At 34.3% G+C, this 23,174-nt stretch overlaps 3 protein-coding genes and 1 long non-coding RNA gene across 9 annotated transcripts; 2 read left to right on the plus strand and 2 right to left on the minus strand.

The window, feature by feature from the left end:
* Positions 1-1,766: 1,766 nt before the first annotated feature.
* Positions 1,767-5,009, plus strand: LOC105170464 (trans-cinnamate 4-monooxygenase). The gene is made up of 3 exons (XM_011091228.2): positions 1,767-2,634; positions 3,371-3,495; positions 4,240-5,009. Exons 1-3 carry the CDS (start codon positions 1,856-1,858, stop codon positions 4,836-4,838), a joined length of 1,503 nt encoding a protein of 500 aa, XP_011089530.2. The 5' UTR covers positions 1,767-1,855; the 3' UTR covers positions 4,839-5,009.
* Positions 5,010-5,977: 968 nt separating this feature from the next.
* LOC105170463 (trans-cinnamate 4-monooxygenase) lies at positions 5,978-8,361 on the minus strand. The gene is made up of 3 exons (XM_011091227.3): positions 7,513-8,361; positions 6,838-6,980; positions 5,978-6,705 (listed from the first exon to the last, which is right to left on the minus strand). The coding sequence occupies exons 1-3, from the start codon at positions 8,298-8,300 to the stop codon at positions 6,107-6,109; spliced, it is 1,530 nt and encodes a 509-aa protein (XP_011089529.1). The 5' UTR covers positions 8,301-8,361; the 3' UTR covers positions 5,978-6,106.
* A 4,445-nt stretch (positions 8,362-12,806) lies between these two features.
* On the minus strand, positions 12,807-15,087 carry LOC105170466 (trans-cinnamate 4-monooxygenase-like). The gene is made up of 3 exons (XM_020696621.2): positions 14,251-15,087; positions 13,681-13,823; positions 12,807-13,534 (listed from the first exon to the last, which is right to left on the minus strand). Exons 1-3 carry the CDS (start codon positions 15,039-15,041, stop codon positions 12,936-12,938), a joined length of 1,533 nt encoding a protein of 510 aa, XP_020552280.1. The 5' UTR covers positions 15,042-15,087; the 3' UTR covers positions 12,807-12,935.
* Positions 15,088-16,105: 1,018 nt separating this feature from the next.
* Positions 16,106-21,564, plus strand: LOC105170467 (uncharacterized). 6 transcript variants are annotated; one of them, XR_002287775.2, is made up of 8 exons: positions 16,106-16,174; positions 16,436-16,529; positions 16,634-16,693; positions 16,782-16,877; positions 17,367-17,498; positions 18,070-18,272; positions 18,589-18,696; positions 21,362-21,564. It is a non-coding gene; the product is annotated as an uncharacterized LOC105170467 (long non-coding RNA). The 6 variants fall into 6 exon arrangements; XR_016067228.1 differs by having other exon boundaries at positions 16,436-16,693; XR_016067226.1 differs by having other exon boundaries at positions 16,634-16,877.
* The last annotated feature ends 1,610 nt before the right edge of the window (positions 21,565-23,174 follow it).

Below are 23,174 nucleotides of genomic sequence, written 5' to 3' on the forward strand. Positions count from 1 at the left end.
CCGTCTTGTTGTCAAGGTTAAAGATATTTTTTTTTGTACATGATTTGAGATGTTGTACCAAAAACCTGTAATAAATACGTAGAAAATGAGATAACTTTCTCCTAAATCAGTCCCTAAAACGTAGGAATGTTAATCAACTTCTCCCTAAGGCTCCTACCCTGGGATGAAAGCAAGAAAGTATGAAGGGGATTAGCTTTTTTTCTTCAACTATAGGGCAGACAACTCTCAGTGCAAGTGCATGTAAGAAGGGAATAAGTCAGACAATTCTCACTGCAAGTGGATGTAAGAAGGGAATAAGTCAGAGGTTTTGAGTCTTAGGGCCTTGGGAAAGAAACTAGCACCTCTACTTCTCTCTCATATTAGATACAAAACCCAAAAAGGTATTTTTATGTTACTTATAAACAAGCAATGAGTAATGAGTAATGTCTCACTCAAAAAAAATTATGATAAATCCTATTATTCAACATAATTATAAAATTGATGCAAAAAAATAAATTTTAATCATAATTGATTAACATTTATGATAGTTTTAGCTTCAACCAAAATACTTACTATAATTTTTAGTTGCAACTAATATTATGACATTGCCTGCCAAAACAACAGCTAATAACTATTGTGTAGCCATTCTCAAATACATTTGCTATATGGAAAATTCTTGCCTGAATTATGTTTGATCGAACCAAACCAGTGTGTTGACCATTTTTCCCGAACTGTAGATCAATCATACGTTAAGTATATTGGACTTGTCATTTTCGGACTAGAATTTTCCTTTACTATGTTTAACATTTTACTATTAATTATGACAATTAGTCGTAACAAACAGTCATTTTTTTTTTCTGGTTTCCCTGACTAAAAAGATAACGATGAGATTTGCACCTTAAGTTTCAACATTTTACATATAATTATTTGGTTAACTTTAAAGGTTGCTAATTTGAAAATAGTAAGAGAACTAAAAATTCATGTTACTATGTAAAATGAATAACTCTAGGCGCCCTGCCCTTGCTCATCAGAATTCTAAATTCTAAATTCTTGACAGCATTACTTATGATTCGATTTTCTACTGCAAATTTGTATTATATATAAAAAATTCACCTCATATGTGTCACAATAGACAAAATATAATTTTTTATTATAATTAATTATCCTGATTAAAATTAAAAAAATGATGAAAAATACTCACTATAAAAAATAAAGAATATTAGCAATAATAAATCTAGTAATAGAGTTAAAAGTATCACTAATTATATATATTAAGTTATAAAAATTTTTATTTTGTCAGTTCAACAATTTTCATAATTTTAATAGTGACAATATTTAAGTAAATTTTATCGCTATATATAAAATCGTTATTATAAGTAATTAGTGACACATGTATAATGATAATATAATTACATATGTATGTCATTCAATTATCATTAAAGATATGCCACTAAATATTTATAGTGACAGATTATTGAAATCAAAATTATTGTCATTTAATATATATTTTTATTGACAATCATAAAACTGTCACTTATTTTTTTGTTGTGGTGACTATTAACCATGTTCGCACAACATTTATCTACCATGCATGCTTTTTCAAGTGAGACGATAAATAAATCATAATTAAAAATTATGACAAGTATTTTTATTATAATTGATATACATATATAGAGAAAGAGGATATAATTGAGAATTAAACCTAGATAACAACTATTAACTTAATAATCAAAATTTAGCAATAATTAAAATAGATGGTATTAATTTACAGTCCCGCAGCTATAAATACATAAAAAATGAAGCCACATACAATGAGCAATATCACCTACAATTCTAAGCCACTTACTGAAGAACTTCAAACCAAAGAAAAGCTATAATGGATCTTCTCCTCCTCGGGAAGACTCTTCTCGGCCTCTTCTCCGCCGTAGCAACGGCCATCTTAGTCTCCAAACTGCACGCCAAACGCCTTAAACTCCCTCCAGGCCCATTCTCTTTCCCGATATTCGGAAGCTGGCTCCAAATAGGTAACAACTTAGACCACCACGTTCTCACAGACTACGCCAAGAAATACGGCGACGTTGTCCTGCTCAGGCTGGGCCAACTCAACATTGTCGCCGTCTCATCAAAAGAGCTCGCCGGAGAAGTCCTGCTGACTCAGGGACCGGAGTTCGGTTCACGCTCAAGAAACATCGTTTACGATATGTTCACCGGCAACGGCCGGGACATGATCTTCACCGACTACGGGGATCACTGGAGGAAGATGCGGCGGATCGTGGCGACGCCCTTTACCGGGAACAAGGTGGTGCAGCAGCGGCACAGGGAGTGGGAGGAGGAGGCAGCGGCGGTGGTGGAGGATGTCAGGAGGAATCCGGCGGCGGCGGCGGAGGGGATCGTGTTGAGGAGGAGGCTGCAGCTGATGGTGTACAATAATGTGTATAAGATACTGATCGGGAAGAGGTTTGAGAGTGAGGAGGATGCGTTGTTTGTGAAGGTGAAAGAGAGTAATGGTGAAAGGAGTAGACTGGGACACAGCCTTGGCAATTTTGCTGATTTTATTCCCTTCTTGAGGCCTTTCTTGAGAGGGTATATGAATATGTGCAGGGAGATTACCATCAGAAGGCTGAATCTTTTCAAGGATCTTGTTCATCAAAGAAAGTAAGTTCCCTTTCTTGCATCCAGCGTTCACCCTCCCCCCCCCCCCCCCCCATCAAAATATGTATGCATAAATATATACATATAAACATGTTCAATTTGTTAATTTTAAAAAAAAATTAGTTATAAATATAAATAAATCTTTTAATTTTAAGAATTTAAAATAATTTATACAAGTGTGATAATTTTTTAATTTAAATCTTTAACCTAGTGACTAATTTTTATTAATATATTAATTAAATAATTTAATAATTTTTAAATATTAATAGGTGTAATTTTATAAGTTAGATCCAATAATAAAAAAGGTAAATAAAATAATTTAAATTAAAAATTATTATAAATAAAAAATATATATGGGGTCATATTATTTATTTTCATAAATATTACTTTGTCATCCCCTCTGTCTTTTGGTAGTTACAAAAAACTCTGGAGGGCATTTCCATCGTGAAAAAATTAAATTAAAATTTGACGGATCAATAGAGGCATTTTTTTATTTTAAAGGCTGTCAAGAGTAGGGGTGGTTTTTATAATTTTTGAAAAGACAAGAATAATTTATATAAAAAAGCCATAAATAATCGGGTGTAAATATAATTATTCCTTTATTATACATATATATGTTTACACGTTTAACTACGATAATTAATAATGACAAAATATCATATTTGGTGTTAGCGTGAGCAAGTGGGCGATCAGTGGTTTTGCTATTATTTGATTTTGATGGATGCTTTTGATCCGACAGGAAAGATGCAGTTTTGGACGGTAATAGTTCAAAATGTGCTGTTGATCACTTCCTTGAGGCTCGACACAAAGGAGAGATCAAAGATGACAATCTCATTTACCTTGTTGAGAACATTAATGTTGCTGGTAACTTTATGGCTCTTTTTCTTTAATCACATTAATTATTTCTATATACAATGGCATTAACTTATTTCTATGTAGGAAAAAGATTTCATTAAATGTTTTTTTAGTCTCGTAATTTAGGTTATTTGGCGTTTTTATTTTTTTAAATTTTTTGGGTAGCATTTTGGTCATATAGTTTTTTAGTTATGCTGAAAAAAAAGATTGAAATCATAAAATTTAAGAGAATATAGGATGAAAATGCTATCCTAGAAAGTTAAAGGACAAAAATACTTTAAAGAAAAAAATGAGTCAATAGAAATAATAGCCCTAAGTATTTTGCCGGTGAGGAGGGTGAGTTCCAAGATAAAACAAGACTTAAATCACAAAAATTAAAAAGATACAAAATCAAATTAATTGCTACCCAAGAAAGTTAAATAACAAAAAACGTTAAATAGCCTAAGTTACATGACAGAAAATGCATTTAAGCCCGAAAACTTTTTTATTTAAATTTGATCAAATAAATCAATCACACAACAAATAAGATACATTAGCCATATAATTGGCTACTCTTTTTAAATTATACATTAATCACATATAGCAAAAATATTACTCATCGTATAATTAATTTAAGTATGGCCAAACTCAGTTCACATAAACATCATGTCAATATATAAATTGAAATGGAAGATGCAGTTGGAAGATCGAGTAAAAATCGTGTACTGCAAAATGCCTACTTTCGCTTATGACATGCTTTGCTACAATGGGCAGCAATAGAGACAACAGTTTGGACACTTGAATGGGCTATAGCGGAGCTGATCAACAACCCTCATGTCCAAACAAAACTTCGAGCAGAGATTGACACCGTGCTCGGTCCAGGAGTTCAAGTCATGGAGCCCGACGTTCACAAGCTCCCATACCTTCAAGCCGTGATCAAGGAGACTCTTCGCTTCAGAATGATTGTTCCTTGCTTGCTACCACACATGAATCTCAACAACGCCAAGCTAGGCGGATACGACATCCCAGCCCGGAGCAGAGTGTTGGTGAACGCCTGGATGCTAGCTAACGACCCGGCCCATTGGAAGAGGCCCGAAGAGTTCAGGCCCGAAAGATTCCTTGAAGAGGAATCTAGGGTTGAAGCCAATGGCAATGACCTAAAGTACATCCCATTTGGAGTGGGACGAAGAAGTTGCCCGGGGATTGTCATTGCAATGCCGGTTCTGGGCATCACTTTGGGCAGGCTGGTGCAGAATTTCGAGTTGCTGCCTCCTCCAGGGCAGTCCAGAATCGATACAACGGAGAATAATGGGCAGTTTGCTACCCAAGTTTTGAAGCATTCTACTGTTGTTTTGAAACCAAGATCTTTCTGATAAAATTTCTTTCTCCCTATACGTACCACATATATATTATGTAAAATTTTAGTACTAATATTAATATTATATGAAATTTTAGTGTGAGCGTAATAGTAAAATATATGGTAATTGATGCATTGTATGAGATGATGAAATCGTTTGAATAATTTATAATGTTATTTGATTAAAGATCCTGCAGTATTTGAGATTAATGACAAATGTTTGAGTTTTAATCTCTATATTTTTCTTGTGGTGGTTTGATGTTACATACTAACTTGTTCTATATATTATTTTTATGAAAAATTCTTTTTTTAGTTTGTTAACTCTGCCCAATATTAATCTTAGTCCTATAACTGTGCCCCTTTTTTAAATTAAGTCCTTTAAATTTTAAAATTGCTAAAATTCAATCATGCATGGTCTTTTATTTTGGTTGTAAAATTGATATGATATGTCAATTGAATAGTTTTTGGAGTTCTAATCCTACACGACTGTACGTAAGCATGAGTTGAATATAATTATAATATAATATTATAATATTGTTGATATTTATGGATGGATGTTATTGAATAGTATTATATGTGCATATAAAATCAAATAGTAAATATTTTTCAATTGGCTAAAACCATTCTGTATATGTCAATTAACATAACCAAATACCAACCAAACCTTGAATTATGCTACAGATTTTTTTTTTTTTTTCTCTTTTTTCTTTTGATGAAAGCAAGCACTTTGAATATGATTTCAGTTCAATCAAGGGGATACAAGGTATATTGATCCATGAAGTGTATCTGATCATAGCCTTCAACAGTATATCTATCTCTCCAGGTCAATGTGCGTTTAATGACATTTAATAGAAAAAAGATACAATTTTAGTCGTGTATTAATTTACAGGCAATGATATTTTTGGTCCTATATAAATTTATTTTTGTAATTTAGTCTTATAATTTAAAATTTTAGCAATTTAGTGCTTTTTTTGGTCGGAATCCTCATTTCGATTAGGTCACATACAGTTTTCTAACCAGATTACGTTAACATCGTCAATGGCTATATTTACAATTTTATAAATGACAAATGGTATTTGTTGGTATAATTTAACTGTCTTAACGTATACTCAAAGAGCGTCAATGTGATTTACCCGATATTAGAGGCAAACAAGATTATTTTAATTACATTTTTATTCAAAAACCACAACTAAATACACACATTTTGCTTCCTGGTGCAAATATGCACGTAAATACATGCATGCACTTAATTATACCATAACTTCCAAAGATATTATTGAACCTTCAGACATATCTTGGCTTCAACACAATGGTGGCATGGTTCAACATCCGAGTTGCAAACTGCCCGTTGTTCTCAGTCATGTCGATCTTCGACTGCCCGGGAGGAGGCAGAAGCTCGAAATTTTGGACCAGGCTGCCCAAAGTTATGCCTAGGACAGGCATGGCAATGAGCATTCCAGGGCAGTTCCTCCGGCCAACCCCGAATGGAATATACTTGATGTTGTTGCCATTAACTTGCACATTAGACTCCTCCTCCAAGAATCTTTCGGGCCTGAATTCTTCGGGCCTTTCCCAATGGGCCGGGTTGTTGGCTAGCCACCATGCATTAACGTATATTCTACACTCAGCAGGGATATCGTAGCCCCCGAGGTTGGCTTGGTGGAGGTTCATATGGGGGACCAAACAAGGAACTATCATTCTCAAGCGAAGAGTTTCCTTGATCACGGCCTCAAGGTATGGGAGCTTGTGGGTGTCGGGCTCCGTAACTTGATTTTTCGGGCCGAGAATGGTGTCAATCTCAGTCCGAAGTTTTGCTTGGATCTTAGGGTTGTTGATGAGTTCTGCAATTGCCCACTCAAGCGCCCAAACAGTTGTCTCTATTGCTGAACATACATATAATTCACATAATTGAAATAATATATATCCGATTAATTAACTAATATTCTTTTAGCTTTAGAATTAAGAAATTAATTAAAACATAAAATCTTGAAAAACAAATTAAAAGATTGATATACCAGCAACATTCATGTTCTCAACAATGAAGAGGACATTGTCTTCATTGATCTCTCCATTCTTCTGCGCTTCAAGAAAGTGATCGATGCCACATTTCAGGTCAATATTCTTCTCTACCATCCCATTTCTAGTTGCAACCACACTCCTGTTGTTGAGATTCCAAAACATTATACAATTAAGGATTAAAAGAATGTTTGTGTAATTAGATCTAACCTCATGATATAATGTCAACATATTTTATCAAACATTTTATTATTGAACTTCGGGAAGCGCGGAGTATCAAATATAAAACACAAATATCAAATACAATTGAATAGGCAAAGTTACACTTTTAGTAATCATGAGATAAGAGGTTCAACACTTTTAATCCTCTATTTTAAAGAACTTTTTAAATGATTTCAGAATTAGGAAGACTCAAGACAAGTAGTCCAATAAATTACATAAAGTAGAGGACCAATTAAATGTATCGAATTTTGTCAAGTTTGACTATTTTAGAAATACCATAAAGCAAATGACTAAATGCATCAAGTTTTTAAAATTTTTAAACTATTTTAAAAATTTCGTAAAATAGAAAACTAGAAGTAATCTTATATTATAATACTAAAAGTGTATTTTTTGGATTAAATAAAATAACTTTGGAAAAATAAATGAAATAGGGAGTGAAAGAGTAAACATACTTCTTCTGGTGAATAAAAGAGTCCTTGTATAAATTCAACCTTCTCCTCATCACCTCTCTGCATGTCTTCAAATACCCTCTCAAGAATGGTCTCAAAATTGGAACAAAATCACCAAAATTATACTCAAGACTCTGTCCTAATTTACTCCTCTCCCCATTCACACTCTTGAGCTTCACAAACAACGGATCCTCTTCGCTCTCGAACCTCTTATCAAACATCATCTTATACACGTTGTTGTACACCATCAGCTCCAGTCTCCTCCTCAGCACCACCCCTTCCTCCGCCGCTGCCGGGTTCCTCCTCACTTCCTCCACCACCTTCGCCACCTCCGCCTCCCACTCGCGGCGGTACTGCTGCACCACCCTGTTCGTGAAAAACGGTACCGACACGATCCGCCGCATCTTCCGCCAGTGGTCGCCGTACTCCGCGAACACCATGTCCTGGCCCTTGCCTGTGAAGATATCGAACACGATGTTTCTTGAGCGGGACCCGAATTCTTTGCCCCGTGTGAGTAGAACTTCTTTGGCGAGTTCGGTGGATGAGATTACGGCGATGTTGCGCTGCCCCATTCTGAGGAGGAAGAGTTGGCCGAATTTCTTTGCGTAGTTTGTGAAGTCGTGGTGGTCTAAATTGTTGCCGATTTGGAGCCAGCTTCCGACAAGGGGAAGGGCGAATGGGCCCGGCGGAAGATTCAGGCGCTTGCCGCGGAGTTTGGAGATCAGGATGGCAGCGGCGGCGGCAGAGAAGAGGCCGACGAGGGTTTTCTGGAGGAGGAGGAGAAAATCCATGGGGAGGGGGAAGGAAGTTGGAGATGTTTGTTGTGGTGATTGGCGAAGTCCTCAAGCTGAGGTATTTATTTATCTTTCTTAAGCTTATATATTATACTATTGCCTCTACAAAGATTTGCACATGTAGTGCAACTACTTGTAAAATATTTGCAATATGGTCCCAGCCGTATATAAAAATGATGCCATGTAAAAAATTTATTCTCTAATACAAATTAAGTGAATATAATAATTAGGAAAACACAATCAAAAAATTATAGTCCAAATCCGATTACATTTTTATAAATTTGATTATCTTATGGTAAATTTAAGAACAAGGTGATGAACATTGTTGGACTATGAATTACTCCTGAGTCATATAATTGGGTGAAATCAGACGGCACATCACAATCGAAAAATTCTAGTTCAAACCCTATTATATTTTTAGAGATTTCGTTATCTTATGGTAAATTTAAGAACCAGGTGATGAAAATTATTAGACTAAGAATTACTCTTCGAGTCACATAATTAGGTGAAACCAGCCGGCATATTATAAAGAATCTACAATCTTATACGTATTTGATAATTCGGATTAAAGAAAATCAAATTGATGAAATAAATTGGATTTAAATTTCAAAACAATATACTCCATGCCTGCTGCCTGCCTATATATTTTTCTTTTTTTTTTTTTCTGAGAATAAAACGTACGACGTCATGAATCACTCACTGAAATATAGCAAATCTGGCGCCAAGTTCATGCCGCCGGAACAACTAATTACATGATCCATGTCGGCATTACACGTTGTTATTATTCTTATTGTTGATTGTTTAATTCCTAAGTTCAGCAGTACAAATTAACTCCATTGCTGACATTAATTTATTTGATATGCATATTATACTACAAATTGGATAAAATTATAATTTTAGTCCTATAATTTAGAAGTGGTGGCATTTTTGATCCTGTAGGAATTAATTTTCGCAATTTAGTCCTATAATTTTAGCAACTTTAGTCCTTTTTTTATCAGAAAATTGCATGCAACTCAATTCAATTATAATTTTAGTCCTGTAAATCAATTCGTGAAGGACCAAAAGTGACAACCCATCTAAGTTCCAACATCCCTTAAGTTATAAAATTATAATTTAATTGGGTTATGTGCAAGTCACATACAACTTTTCCACCAAATAAATATTACTGTAAAAATTAATTTATACAGAACAAAAATTGTGATCCCGTATATATTAGAGAAGTGAACTTAAATTTTTCCCTACAGATTGTCTACCGCTACTACCACTAAGGCTGCCGCTGCTGCTATGAAGTCATAAAGTTGGGTTCGCTCTATGTAGCTATCAAGGCAACTTCTTGGAGTTTGCGGTTTTAGTTGAAGTAGGCGAAAACAAGTAGCAAGTAGGCAAGGCAAGATTAATGCCGCATGACGCGCGTGGAAGTTTGTAGCATGCTTATTAGATGTGATAATTATACTTTTGATCCCCAAATATGTCATTAAATTAGTTTTGGTATACTATATTTCCAATCTCATCATTTTGGTACCTCCACTTTCTAAAAGTTATTACTTTTAGTCCTCACCGTTAGTTAATTGTTAAATACTGACGGTGTGATGCACGTGAAGCTCACGTGATTAGTTTGGGAAAAGGGTACCTTTAAGGCTTTTGAATTATTTCAAAGAACCCTATAATCCCCAATTTCTCTCATTAAAACCCTAGTCCCGGTCTCTATAATTTCACTTACCTTCATAAAATTATTGACTTTGAATCTGATTTTTCCCAAAATTTTCAGAGTACATGCGGTTAAAATTTGTCCATTTTTTGCGGTTTTGGCAAGTGCAGTTGATGAGAATCAATAGCACGTCGTTTCTCTATGTATATAATAAGTATCTTTCATATTTTAAAATACATTAGAAATAAAAATAAAATATGTTAATGAAACAGTACTTAAGTTAATATAAAATTTGGGAAGTTGAATAGGTTAGTTATTTGAAAAGCATTTTTTAGATCACAAAAAATTAGTGTAACTGTGTCGACTTGATAATTAATTAAGATCAAGGCTACTTAATTAAATTAAGAGCAATTTTAAATTCTTAATCTTGTTTAGGATCAATCTATCATATGATACGTTCAGTCCATCATTAACAAGTGCAACGTGCTACTCATATTATACTAGGGGGACGAGCCACATTCTATGTATATACATAAATTTCTTTTACAATAATCAAATATTATTTAATATAAAAATCATAGTAGGAAATATGATATTATGAAAATAATTATGATAAGAATAAATAATTTTGAAAGATAATATTTGAAGTAGGAGAAAGAGAAAAAAAAATTAACTAAAAATAAATAACTATTTAAAAAAATAAATTTTATCATTTGTAGATAATGGGAGAAATGTGAAAGTCAGTGAGTGGGTAAAAAAAAAGACAAATAAAAAAATAAGGAAGACATATGATGCCGGTCGCACAATTTGGGGTTGGATCGCTGAACCTGGTATTTTGAGATCGGGTCGCTGAATCCCTCTTTTAGCTTCATATGAGTGGATCCTGAGAACAGAACACACGTTAGGCTTGTTTGTTAGCCCCCAGCTAAGGCCCTCCAATGTTTAAGTTAGAAAGTGGGGTTGAAAGCGATCAATAGTGGGCGAATGAAATAAAAAATCGTGATAAATGCACTTGCGTAAATATTCATAAATGCAAGTATTTCAAGTGTACGGTACCGCATGGTAAGGTGCCATGTGGCATCATCAAGCTGTACATAGTGTCAGGTGATCCAATAACTGCCTAGGCGGGTGGGTCAATTGGTCCGGGTCAAGCGGGTCGGGTTGAATCCTGGCATTTATTGCAAATCTCTTTAAAAAATAGGGGCAAATTAGTCTTTTAAAAATTACCCTCATCAACATCGAAGAGATACTCTCCCTTGATATATAGTATATATTAACCTGCACAAATCTCGTTAAATCATATCTCAATAAATTCAATTAATAATTTCACGTTTACAATTAATAATTGTGCCTGGAATCACTATTGATAGTCAATGGTAGAACCATTAAAGAGTAACTAATATTGTTGCTTAGTGATGAGTGAAAATTTGCATCTCCATTTAATGAAGTCCAAAGTTGCCGTGAATTAATTCGATGCAATTAATTATTAAAAAATATTTAATTCCATAACAAATCAATAGAGAGAGAGAGAGAGAGAGCTGGTTTGCTTAATATGTTGGAAAAGTTTGAGAATACAAATTAATGAGAGGATTATTACAAATTAAAAATCCTTCGAAATTTCGTCTGAAATAGTGCGTATGAAAACTGATGATCAACACTTACCATCAGAATTGACGATCATCACGACGGATTTACGACAGTCAGCAAATTTAAGCAACATTCGTTCCGAAGACAATAAATCCATCGGAATTGTGCGACAAAACACTTCAATCGGAAATAGCATCACAGACATTAGATGAGTTGCATTTTACGACATGTTAACGAGGACGCAACAGAATTGTCTCCAATCAAAATTGTCCAAATTTGTAACGGACTTTGCCACTATTGCTTGTCATTCACTACACTCTTTTTCAGTCTATTTATGCGACAAATATATTGTACCTAGTGTTTTTCTTTGCAAATTAGTCACAAGTTTCATCACAACTTGGGACACTAAATTTTTTGGTCGTTGCTAAATAAACCAATCCTCTCTTTTAATGATATAATTATAGTCTGTGAATGTTTTTCCACTAATTATCTTAATTTATTTCTCAACAAAAATGTTTATGTGTATATATATAAGGGATAATTACATTTCTCTCCCCTAATATTTATATAATTACACGTAGATTACCTGTGATTTGAGAAATTATATCTAACATCCCTGAAGTTTACTTCCAACACACAAATAAGTTCCTCCGTTAGTTGATATTCACCAAATTTGTTGATATTGACAAAAAAAAAAAATCTATATTGACCCCCTATTGACTTATTACTGATTTTATAATAGATCAAATAAATTTTTTTATAACTAAAATACCCTTATACGTCTTGACGTGTTAATGCATTAAGGAGGTATATCCTTGAGTTATTAATTTTTTTATTACAAAAAAAAATTATATTAATATAAATTTTTTAAATATAGTAATAATAATATAACGAGTCGCGATTTAAAAAATTATTTTTTTTAAATGAAAGCTCAAGTCGCAATTTGAAATTACGACTCCATGTCGCAATTACATCTTGCGACTTGGGTGGGCAAATTTAGTCCTACATTAATTTAGATGTGATGGTATTTTTTGTCCTATAAATTTATTTTTGTGATTTAAAATTTTAGCAATTTATTGCTTTTTTTGTTCGAAAACCTCAATTTAATTAGGTCACATAATTTTCTAACCAAATTACATTATCATCCTCAAATGGGTGTATTTACAATTTTGCAAATGGCAAATGATATTTGTTGGTATAACTTAACTATCTTAACATAGACTCAGAGTGTGTGGATGTGATTTACCAGATATTAGACGCAAACAAGATTATTTTAAGTACATTTTTATTCAAAAACCACAACTAAATACACACATTTTGTTTCCTGGTGAAAATATGCACGTAAATATATGCATGCACTTAATTATATCCGTAACTTCCAAAGATATTATTGAACTTCAGACATATCTTGGCTTCAACACAATGGTGGCATGGTTCAACATCCGGGTTGCAAACTGCCCGCTGTTCTCAGCCATGTCGATCTTCGACTGCCCGGGAGGAGGCAGAAGCTCGAAATTTTGGACCAGGCTGCCCAAAGTTATGCCTAGGACAGCCATGGCAATGAGCATTCCAGGGCAGTTCCTCCGGCCAACCCCGAATGGGATATACTTGATGTTGTTGCCATTAACTTGCACATTAGACTCCTCCTCCAAGAATCTTTTGGGCCTGAATTCTTCGGGCTTTCCCCAATGGGCTGGGTTGTTGGCTAGCCACCACGCATTAATGTATATTCTACACTCGGCAGGAATATCGTAGCCCCCGAGGTTGGCTTGGTGGAGGTTCATATGAGGGACCAAACAAGGAACTATCATTCTCAGGCGAAGAGTTTCTTTGATCACGGCCTGAAGGTATGGGAGCTTGTGGGTGTCGGGCTCCGTAACTTGATTTTTCGGGCCGAGAACGGTGTCGATCTCAGTCCGAAGTTTTGCTTGGATCCTAGGGTTGTTAATGAGTTCCGCAATTGCCCACTCAAGCGCCCAAACAGTTGTATCTATTGCTGAACATACATATAATTCACATAATTGAAATAATATATAACCGATTAATGAACTAATATTCTTTTAGCTTTAGAATTAAGAAATTAATTAAAACATAAAATCTTGGAAAACAAATAAAAAGAGTGATAGAGTTAATTTAAGATACCAGCAGCATTCATGTTCTCAACAATGAAGAGGACATTGTCTTCATTGATCTCCCCATTCTTCTGCGCTTCAAGAAAGTGATCGATGCCACATTTCAGGTCAATATTCTTCTCTACCATCCCATTTCTAGTTGCAACCACACTCCTATTGTTGAGATTCCAAAATATTATACAATTATGGATTAAAGCAATGTTTCTATAATTTTACAAACAATATATGATGTTTGTATAATTAGATCTAAACTCATGATATATTGTCAACATATCTTACCAAAAATTTTACTATTGAACTACGGGAAGCAGAGTATCAAATATAAAGCACAAGTATCAAATACGATTGAATAGGCAAAGTTATACTTTTAGTCTCACAAGATAAGGGTTCAACACTTTTAATCCTTTATCTTAAGGAATTTTTTAAATGGGTTCAAAATTAGGAAGACTCAAGACAATTATTCCAATAAATTTCATAAAGTAGAGTACTAATTAAATAAATCGAATTTTATCAATTTTGAAACTATTTTAAAAATAACTTTGGAAAAAAAATGAAACAGGAAGTGAAAGAGTAAACATACTTCTTCTTCTGGTGAATAAAAGAGTCCTTGTATATATTCAACCTTCTGCTCATCACCTCTCTGCATGTCTTCAAATACCCTCTCAAGAATGGTCTCAAAATTGGAACAAAATCACCAAAATTATACTCAAGACTCTGTCCTAATTTACTCCTCTCCCCATTCACACTCTTGAGCTTCACAAACAACGGATCCTCTTCGCTATCAAACCTCTTATCAAACATCATCTTATACACGTTGTTGTACACCATCAGCTCCAGTCTCCTCCTCAGCACCACCCCTTCCTCCGCCGCTGCCGGGTTCCTCCTCACTTCCTCCACCACCTTCGCCACCTCCGTCTCCCACTCGCGGCGGTACTGCTGCACCACCCTGTTCGTGAAAAACGGTACCGACATGATTCGCCGCATCTTCCGCCAGTGGTCGCCGTACTCCGCGAACACCAAGTCCTGGCCCTTGCCTGTGAAAATATCGTACACGATGTTTCTTGAGCGGGACCCGAATTCTTTGCCCCGTGTGAGGAGAACTTCTCTGGCGAGTTCGGTGGATGAGATTACGGCGATGTTGCGCTGCCCCATTCTGAGGAGGAAGAGTTGGCCGAATTTCTTGGCGTAGTTTGTGAAGTCGTGGTGGCCTAAGTTGTTGCCGATTTGGAGCCAGCTTCCGACAATGGGAAGGGCGAATGGGCCCGGCGGAAGATTCAGGCGCTTGCCGCGGAGTTTGGAGATCAGGATGGCGGCGGCGACGGCCGAGAAGAGGCTGACGAGGGTTTTCTGGAGGAGGAGGAGAAGATCCATGGGGAGGAGGAAGGAAGTTGGAGATATAGGTTGTGGTGATTGGTGAAGTCCTGAACCTGAGGTATTTATTGATCTTTCTTAAGCTTATTTATTATACTATTGCCTCTACAAAGATTTGCACATGCAATTACTTCTAAAATATTTGCAATATGGTCACAGCCGTATATAAAAATGATGCCATGTAAAAATTTGGATTAAATGCAATTTTCGTCATCTAACTATAGTCCAATTCCATTTTAATTCTTTATCACTTTAGGGTTTGAATTTAGTCTTTTACGTAATTAAATTACTTAATTTTAGTTCTATTTTGGTCGGAAAAAAACCAAGGCCGCCGGAAATTTACACGTGGCTCCTACGTGGACATTTAAATTGGGGCTGGGATCTCATTGGTTGAGATTTAAATGACTTGGCAATTTTTCGAATTTAAAAAAAATTACAATATAAAAAGTGTTATTTAAATCAGGTTCAGTCAAAATACAACAGTTCATACAATAAATATGTTATATTTTACATGTAATAGATCACTTTTCCTAAATTGTACATCAATTACATGACAAATATATTATACTTTTTGTGTAATTGTTTGATGTTTGATTAAATTCAATTTTTTAATTAAAAAAAATTATGCAGAACACTCCTCGTGATACATTATGATGGAGATAATTTCTTGTAATGTATCTTCCAAGGGAAAAATAGTCACTTCATATTATGCTCTTTTTTTTATTGATTGATTTTTTATTATATTTTTAATTTTGGGTTATTTATTTTCTTAATGAGAAGTTCAAAACTAATATATTTTAATAATGAGTGAAATTTTATAATGATTGTAAATAAATATTATGTGATACATTATTATCACACAATATTAATGTAGTTTTGTGATTATTAATATATATATGTATATTCATCGGGGGCCCAAGTTATGTCAAACACATGTTATTACTAAGGCCCAATAATTGTTTGTTATTGGACCCTAGTTTAATTGAGAGTGACCCGGCCCGGCCCAATTGAAAGTACAATAGGGTGTATTTAGATATTTAACGGGCAAATTTTGTTACCGTTGTGATACTCACAACACACACTTCATCCTCCTCCAGCCCCCAGCCTCCAGCCTCGGTTTTCTTCTTCTTCAGGTAGGTACTTCTTGTAAGTCATCAACTCAAAACAAGTGAGTTTTATTTAAGTTTCTTGATTTAGGGTTCTTGCATTGTGAAATTAAATGGATCTTGGTTCAATAAATTTGTCTGCCCGACGGCAAACTTTCTTGAAGATCACCGAATTCTTGAATTACACTGTTTTACTCTTTTTTTTTTTTTTTCCCTGTACTTTTTTTGGCTATAATTCTTCCTTGCGTGCCCTAAATGTAGGGAATTCTTGTACTTTCTTTTGTTTAGATGAAGAATGGAAAGGAGTTTCTTTTAACTGACGCTGTTGGCTTCATCCAGAAGTTACCAACAACACTCATATGAACATTTCTCCTATGTCATGGTCATTCCCCGTTATTTCTGATTGTGTTTTGTTATGTTCAGTGAATTAAATCTTGGCTGTTTTATTTAATCGATGTTTCTTTCAACCAATCATTTTTCTTCTAGGTAGCTGCTTGTAGGGCAACTCTGGAAGAGATATATGAGTGATCACTTCTAGTACATGTGGTGGATATTAGATATGATTGACCATTTGAAGAGTAGACTGTAAATCTCAACTATACATCTCCTAATTACATTGTTCAATTTGGATCAGCCATCCACTGGCAGAGCAACAGATTGACGCTGTGGAAAAAGTTCTTGCAGAACTTGATACATCATCAATCCACCTAAATTAATTATGTGGAACAAGGTAGTAGGATTTATTTGTCATTTGTTCTTAAATATGCACAATCATTCTTATGTTCTGTTTATAGTTTCTGATTTTCCTATCTGATAACTCGTCAACAATATCGCCGACCCAATAAGATAGTGTGAAAACTCAAGATTGCACTACACAATGATACCACCGTGGTTGAGGATAAGGCATTCAGATTAACTCCATCCACTTTATTGAGTGTGGGCTGCCTTATATATGTTTCTCTCTAATATATGAACGTGACTTATTGATACATACCCTTGGTATTAATTGATTTCTTACACGACATTAGACTGACATTAACACAGTGTGCTAACCTAGTGTGGTTGTCGCTGACTGAATATGCTTGGTTTTGTTCTTAATTCTCAACTTATTGATGGTTTAGATTTATAACAAACTTCCATTCAAAATACGAGAGGTTTGACTGGTTGCAATGGAGTGTAAGAGCATCACTTGTTGACTGGTTAATGCATATGTTTACAGGTCGCTAATGCAAAGGATCCGGAAAAGATCAAGTCTGAAGCTAAGAAAAAAAGTGGATGCCATATGCATCTCTGCTTTAACTGGTGAAGGGTTAGATGATTTCTCTGTAATGCAGTTCAGGAAGAACTAAAGGTACTTCTCCATGGCTATCTTGCATAATTACAAATTGGTTTCTGACCTTCTTTTCTCCGTCCTCTTTTATATGGGACATATGTACCAGTAGATTGAATGTTCTTATGTGATCCTTGACTTTTTCCTTCAACGGGATATGATGGTGTGGGTGGAAGCTCTGATTCCCTTTGATAAAGGGGAAGTCCTATGCAAATTTATCTGATATTTTCTCTCGGAGGTAATAGGAACAAGGATATGCTAGACTGATTTAAAATGAGGAAGCAACTTTTTGCTTTAGAAAATTGTGAATTCGGGTTGAAGAAAGAGAAAAAGAACCTAGAATTACGCATCATATGTTGGTCCGATTTAGTGCAATTGTAATAATGCAATATAAAGGGTATAGCGGTCGTAGGTTGTCTTCTGCCCATGCTTGAGTCAGTGTCAAATTCACCATAATTTTGACAATGCGATGATAAAGGGTTGTAGCATTCTGAGGTGTACTTATGTCCGTGTTTGACTCAATATCCAATTTTTTCTGTTGTTAAACAAAATATAATCTCAGAAACTTCAATGTTTGACAATCATTCGATAGGAATACATCAAAGAATGGAGCTTTGGTTAGAGCTCATGTTCCACTCCGCTTTGCAAGGCTTCTCACTCCAATGAGACAAACTTGAGTGTCATAGCTTTTTTCAGGGCTTCTTCCAAAAAGGTTTGAGCGTTTGAAGAAGGCACGATTTTTGCTGGCCTTGCTGTGATTGATGCTTACAGCTACAGAGACAAGTGGCCATGAATGTATGCATTTTCTGTTCTTTTAATATGAATGTGACTGTAGCAATAATATGAATGTATGCGTTTTCTGTTTTAGAAAGTTCTTTGCTGGAAGTTATATAATAAAAATGCATGCAAAAATGTAACGGAAATGATTTTCTTTTTCTTTTTTCTTTTCGGAAAGGATTATTTTCATTGATGTAAAAGAATTATATGTACACTTACAAGCTTTTCACAAAAGTTTTTATTAGAAACGATTTTGTATCTATGTGAGAGGTTTGTCTAGTGATATCTTTTGAAGTTTGCTGAAAATTCTGTCAATGATCCTTGGTTCTCGTAGGACTTTGGTGCCGAAACTTTTTGGCTCCACTTGTTAACATATGGAGCTATATGAGCAAGATGCTGTTGTTGTCAATTACACAATCCAGAGTAAAACTGCTGCTTTAAGGTAATGGAAAACCATGTATATCTTCATTTTGATTAGTGACTCTTCGTCTACTTGAGGAGCAGAAAGTAACATTATGTTTGCTGATCAATTTGCCTACTTCATCTCTTAATGCATATATGTGATCCACTGCTAGCTGACCGCCATCCTTCCATTCTCTCTTACTCTTATTTGAACTTGAGTTTAAGTATCTTAATATTCTCTTGGGACTGTGATGGAACTTCTTTATATGTGATCCGCTGAAAGCTCAGTGCCACCATCCATCTCTTACTCTTAATTTAACTCGCCTTTTAGTATCTTAATATTCTCTTGGGACTGTGATGAAACTTCCTAAACCAATTAATGGACCAGCAGAATATTTTCTCTCAAGTGCCATCTAGAAAGGTATCTTCTTGGTTATGCAGTATCTGTTTTTATGCTTCAAATTAGAGCATGCCGCAATGACATTTGTGTTGTTTTCTTTTGTGCCTTACTTCATTATTATGTATTAATGCAAAGGATAGATGTCATACAATTTATAGTCTCTTGGAGAAGTGTTGTTACTGGTAATTTAGCAGGAATTTTTTTATTTGCAAGTTTTGTTGTTGATATATCATTTTTCAGTAATACGTGTAACATGCGTTTATTTGATTCTACAAGTGAAGCATGTCACTTGGTATATGTGATTCATACTTGTCTTTTACAAGAGCGAGGGCTAGAGTTTGAATTTGGTTTGCTAATTTCGTGCAAAGTAGATAACCTCATATCGATAAGGATTGTGTGGGAATTAAAAGGTTAAGTAGGATTTAAATGCTCAATTAAAACATATGTTGGCTGCTAATGTGTGTTTTTTTATGATATTTTAGAACCTAATGGTAGCCTACCTATCTTCATATTCCTCTAGTTTCTAACGCAAAAGTAACCAATGCCCCTATTAATTCTTCGTTGTCAATTTTTCTTCCATATTTTGAAATCAAGAAGGTTGAACCATTGATTTTACACTTTGTATAATTCAAACCCAATTTTACTGCTCCGATTTCTTTGAAAAGCCATGTAATCACCATTCTCGTTTGGAAAGAAAAGAATTGTGGGTTTTGGGGCTGCTCAAAATGTGAAGGATGCAAGGGTAGAGTCGAGACCTAAATTCGAGAATAAACCCTCCTCTTTTTTTGTAAATTTATTCTTGGTTCGTTTGTTGTGTTGGGTTTTCTCTTCATGCGCTTGCCTTAAAATATTTTGTTTTTGATACATTTGGTATTCTTGTATGGATTTACAAACATCATGTTGGTTCACGTTATTATCCTCTTATTTTTGCAGGTGTATCATAGAAAAATGTGTTGAAAAATCTATTTCATACAATCATGAATTATTTTATTTGTGAACTTTGAAAATTAAATGCTATGCTAAAATGCGAAACGGTTGTCTAGATGCCAATTTAAAATTTGATTTTCAAAAGGACTTGGTAAATCTTTTCTGAGTATTATATAATTTCATGAGTTGATAAATAGTTTTTGAGGAACAAAGAGTTTTGGTAACATATATAGTGTTTGAAGAACTTTTTAATTTTTATTTCTAAATAATATTACTGGAAATTAGTTTTCCTCTTTCACTCAAAGATTTGTTTTCCTTGTCAATTTCATGTTCTAAAAATCAATTTTTATCTTTTACTCAAATATTTGTTTTTCTTGTCAAGTGCTTTGTAATAAACTCATGTTTTCGTGATCAACTTCAAATACACTTGCAAATATTGAAGACAAATTAACAAAATATTTTGATTAGCAATAGATGAATTCATTTAATTGTTTTTGGATAAATGCACGAAAAGTCATATGTTTTGGACTTTGTGAAATTTGTTATTGAATTTTATTTTCAGAAAAGTAATTGAAACTGTTTTTGAAGTTTTTTGGAACATTTTTAAGAAGCATTCGGTTTACTATTTCTAATCAAATTGCATTCATCGCCATATTTATTCAGATTTTCAAGAAACTACATTATTAACTTTTCTTTTGATAAATGATTATTGTGCTGAAACTTGACAAAATGTGTTGAAAATTCTTTTAAGATATTTTTACCAGTAATTTAAAAACGAATAATGAGATTGGCATCTAGAACTGTAACGCAATTTAGTATATGACATTTTATTTTTGAAGTTCACAAATCAACTAATTTGTGATTGTGTGCTATGGAATTTCCAACAATACTTAGATACACCTCCAAAGTTAAGATGATGATGATGATATGAACAAATTTGGTGTTTCTGTAAAATTTATACAAGAGTTTTAAATGTATCATAAACAAAACGTTTTGATAAAGCGACATGGGAACAAAACCTAACATAATGAAAAAATCGAGAATAAACCAAAAAAAACGATGGAGGGTTACTTCTCATCAAGGCCTCAACTCCAAACTGTCTTGCGCCCCTCATATTTAAAGCAGCCTTAAAATTCGTAATTATATCGCTTCCAAATTAGAATGTTGAAAACGTGAGGGTTTCATAGAAATCAGACACTTTGGGGTTTGAATTATACAAAGGATATGGTTTCAACTTTACTTGATTCCTAAATATGGGAAAAATTGATAAAGAAGATGTAAGTTGTTATTGCATGTAATTATGTTGCGTGTTTTTCACTTTAATTGTTAATTCTGTGCGCGTTTTCTTATCTGTTTTGTTTTTTTCATCTTGCACCAGCTTTCATGTCAACTCGGGTTCAAGTACCTCGGAGTAGGAGCCCTCTTGCACCAACAGCCATTTATGTAAAAAGTCTATTGTAAATAAGAATTAAGTGTGTTCAGTAGTACTTTTGCCTTCTTTGTAGTATGTGGAAAATTGTTGCTTTGCCCAACAAGGTCCGGCTTATTCTTAGCCAGAGAAATAAAAGTTTTGATTCAAAACCAATTTCTAGTTGTATAATTATTATTTGATTAGCTTCCAAAACACATCAAAATCAGCTCAACTCAACAATATACGCAAATTTTGGTACATCACTGAAACTCAAATTCACTGTTTTAAAAAATATTTTTGTTCTGTACTTCTACCACTACTCTGCTTACAATTGGAACATCTTTGAACTCTTCACCATACGAAAAAACCACTGCCAACCAATAGCAAATAAAAAAAAAAAAAAGAAAGAGAGAAATCGTTTATGGTATACAATCATCATCAACAAACTAAAAACAAACTACCATCCATCAGCAAAGCTAGCTTGTATGTGTTGGTACACATCAATAAATTCGGCATTCTATTAGCAATTTTGGAATATGATGATGTCTCTAGGCTATACATAACTATAGCTCACGATTATGCCTATGATGGTGATTGTAAAATATATGTCTAGACCTTGGTTTTAAATGTTCAAAGTTAAGAATTATTGAAATCGGATATCAATGATCTTGTGGGGACTTACCGACGTGATATATGCGTAAAGAAATTTATTCGTTTACGGAGACTGTACAAATACATTTTTACAAGTAAATATATTATTATAGTTAGTTATAAAATATATTAAGTTCATGATATTATTTATGTTTCTGTCGTTGAAACATTTATATTATACAATTATATTTTCAAAACAAATTGATAATAATTGCTTTATTGATAAGGAAACTATTTACTTCTATTATTTGTAATTCGTATTCATGAATGATTATATTTACTATTTTGTATACAAGTCAATTAATATGAAAATATAAATAATAATATTCAAAAACTCAATAGTAATATAAAAATAATTAGTCAAAACTCCTTATTGTATATTGTTTTAATAAGAAGTTCCATTTAGTAAATTATTGATAAGAGATTGCAGGGTTGGGCTTCGATTCAATTGTCATTTGCAGCTAGAATTCAACTAATTAAATCAATCTTCATGTCACTACAATTTATTGGGCTATGACGTTTATTTTGCCAAAAGGAGTTATTAAGGAAATAGAGAAACGGTTCCGCCAGTTCCTGTGGAAAGGTGCATCAACCTTTGGATATCCGAAGGTTTCATGGAATCAAGTGTGTCGTTTGGTGGAAGAATGAGGACAGGGAATCATGGATGTAGCAGCCCTCAATCGGACTCTTATGAGTAGACATATTTGGAGAATAGTAAGTAGATCACGCGGTTCTATATGGGTAACATAGATTTGCACCATGAGACATCAAGGCAAACCTATATGGATAGTTGAGGCCAATTCCGGGGCATGGGGTTGGCGCAAATTGCTTAGACTTCGACTTATACTAAAGCCTCATATCCATTATAAGATCGGCAGGATCCTTGACATCTTATGGGGATCTTAATGATTATATTTCCACACGGCCCCTATCACACCCATACACGGGCGGACATGTTCCTTAGAGAGGTTATTCACAATGGAGTATGGCATTGGCCATTGCCGCTCACACCCACACACACACGGGCGGACATTATTATGTTGGACATCATCCAAAGTTTGCCTCCACTACACGGCACACACGACTCGAACACTCTGAGTGGAGGCCCCTACACCAACAGGAGGGTGTA

This window comes from Sesamum indicum, linkage group LG9 (assembly GCF_026168435.1).
Source record: "Sesamum indicum cultivar Baizhima isolate 11 linkage group LG9, ASM2616843v1, whole genome shotgun sequence".
Taxonomy (NCBI): Eukaryota; Viridiplantae; Streptophyta; class Magnoliopsida; order Lamiales; family Pedaliaceae; genus Sesamum; species Sesamum indicum.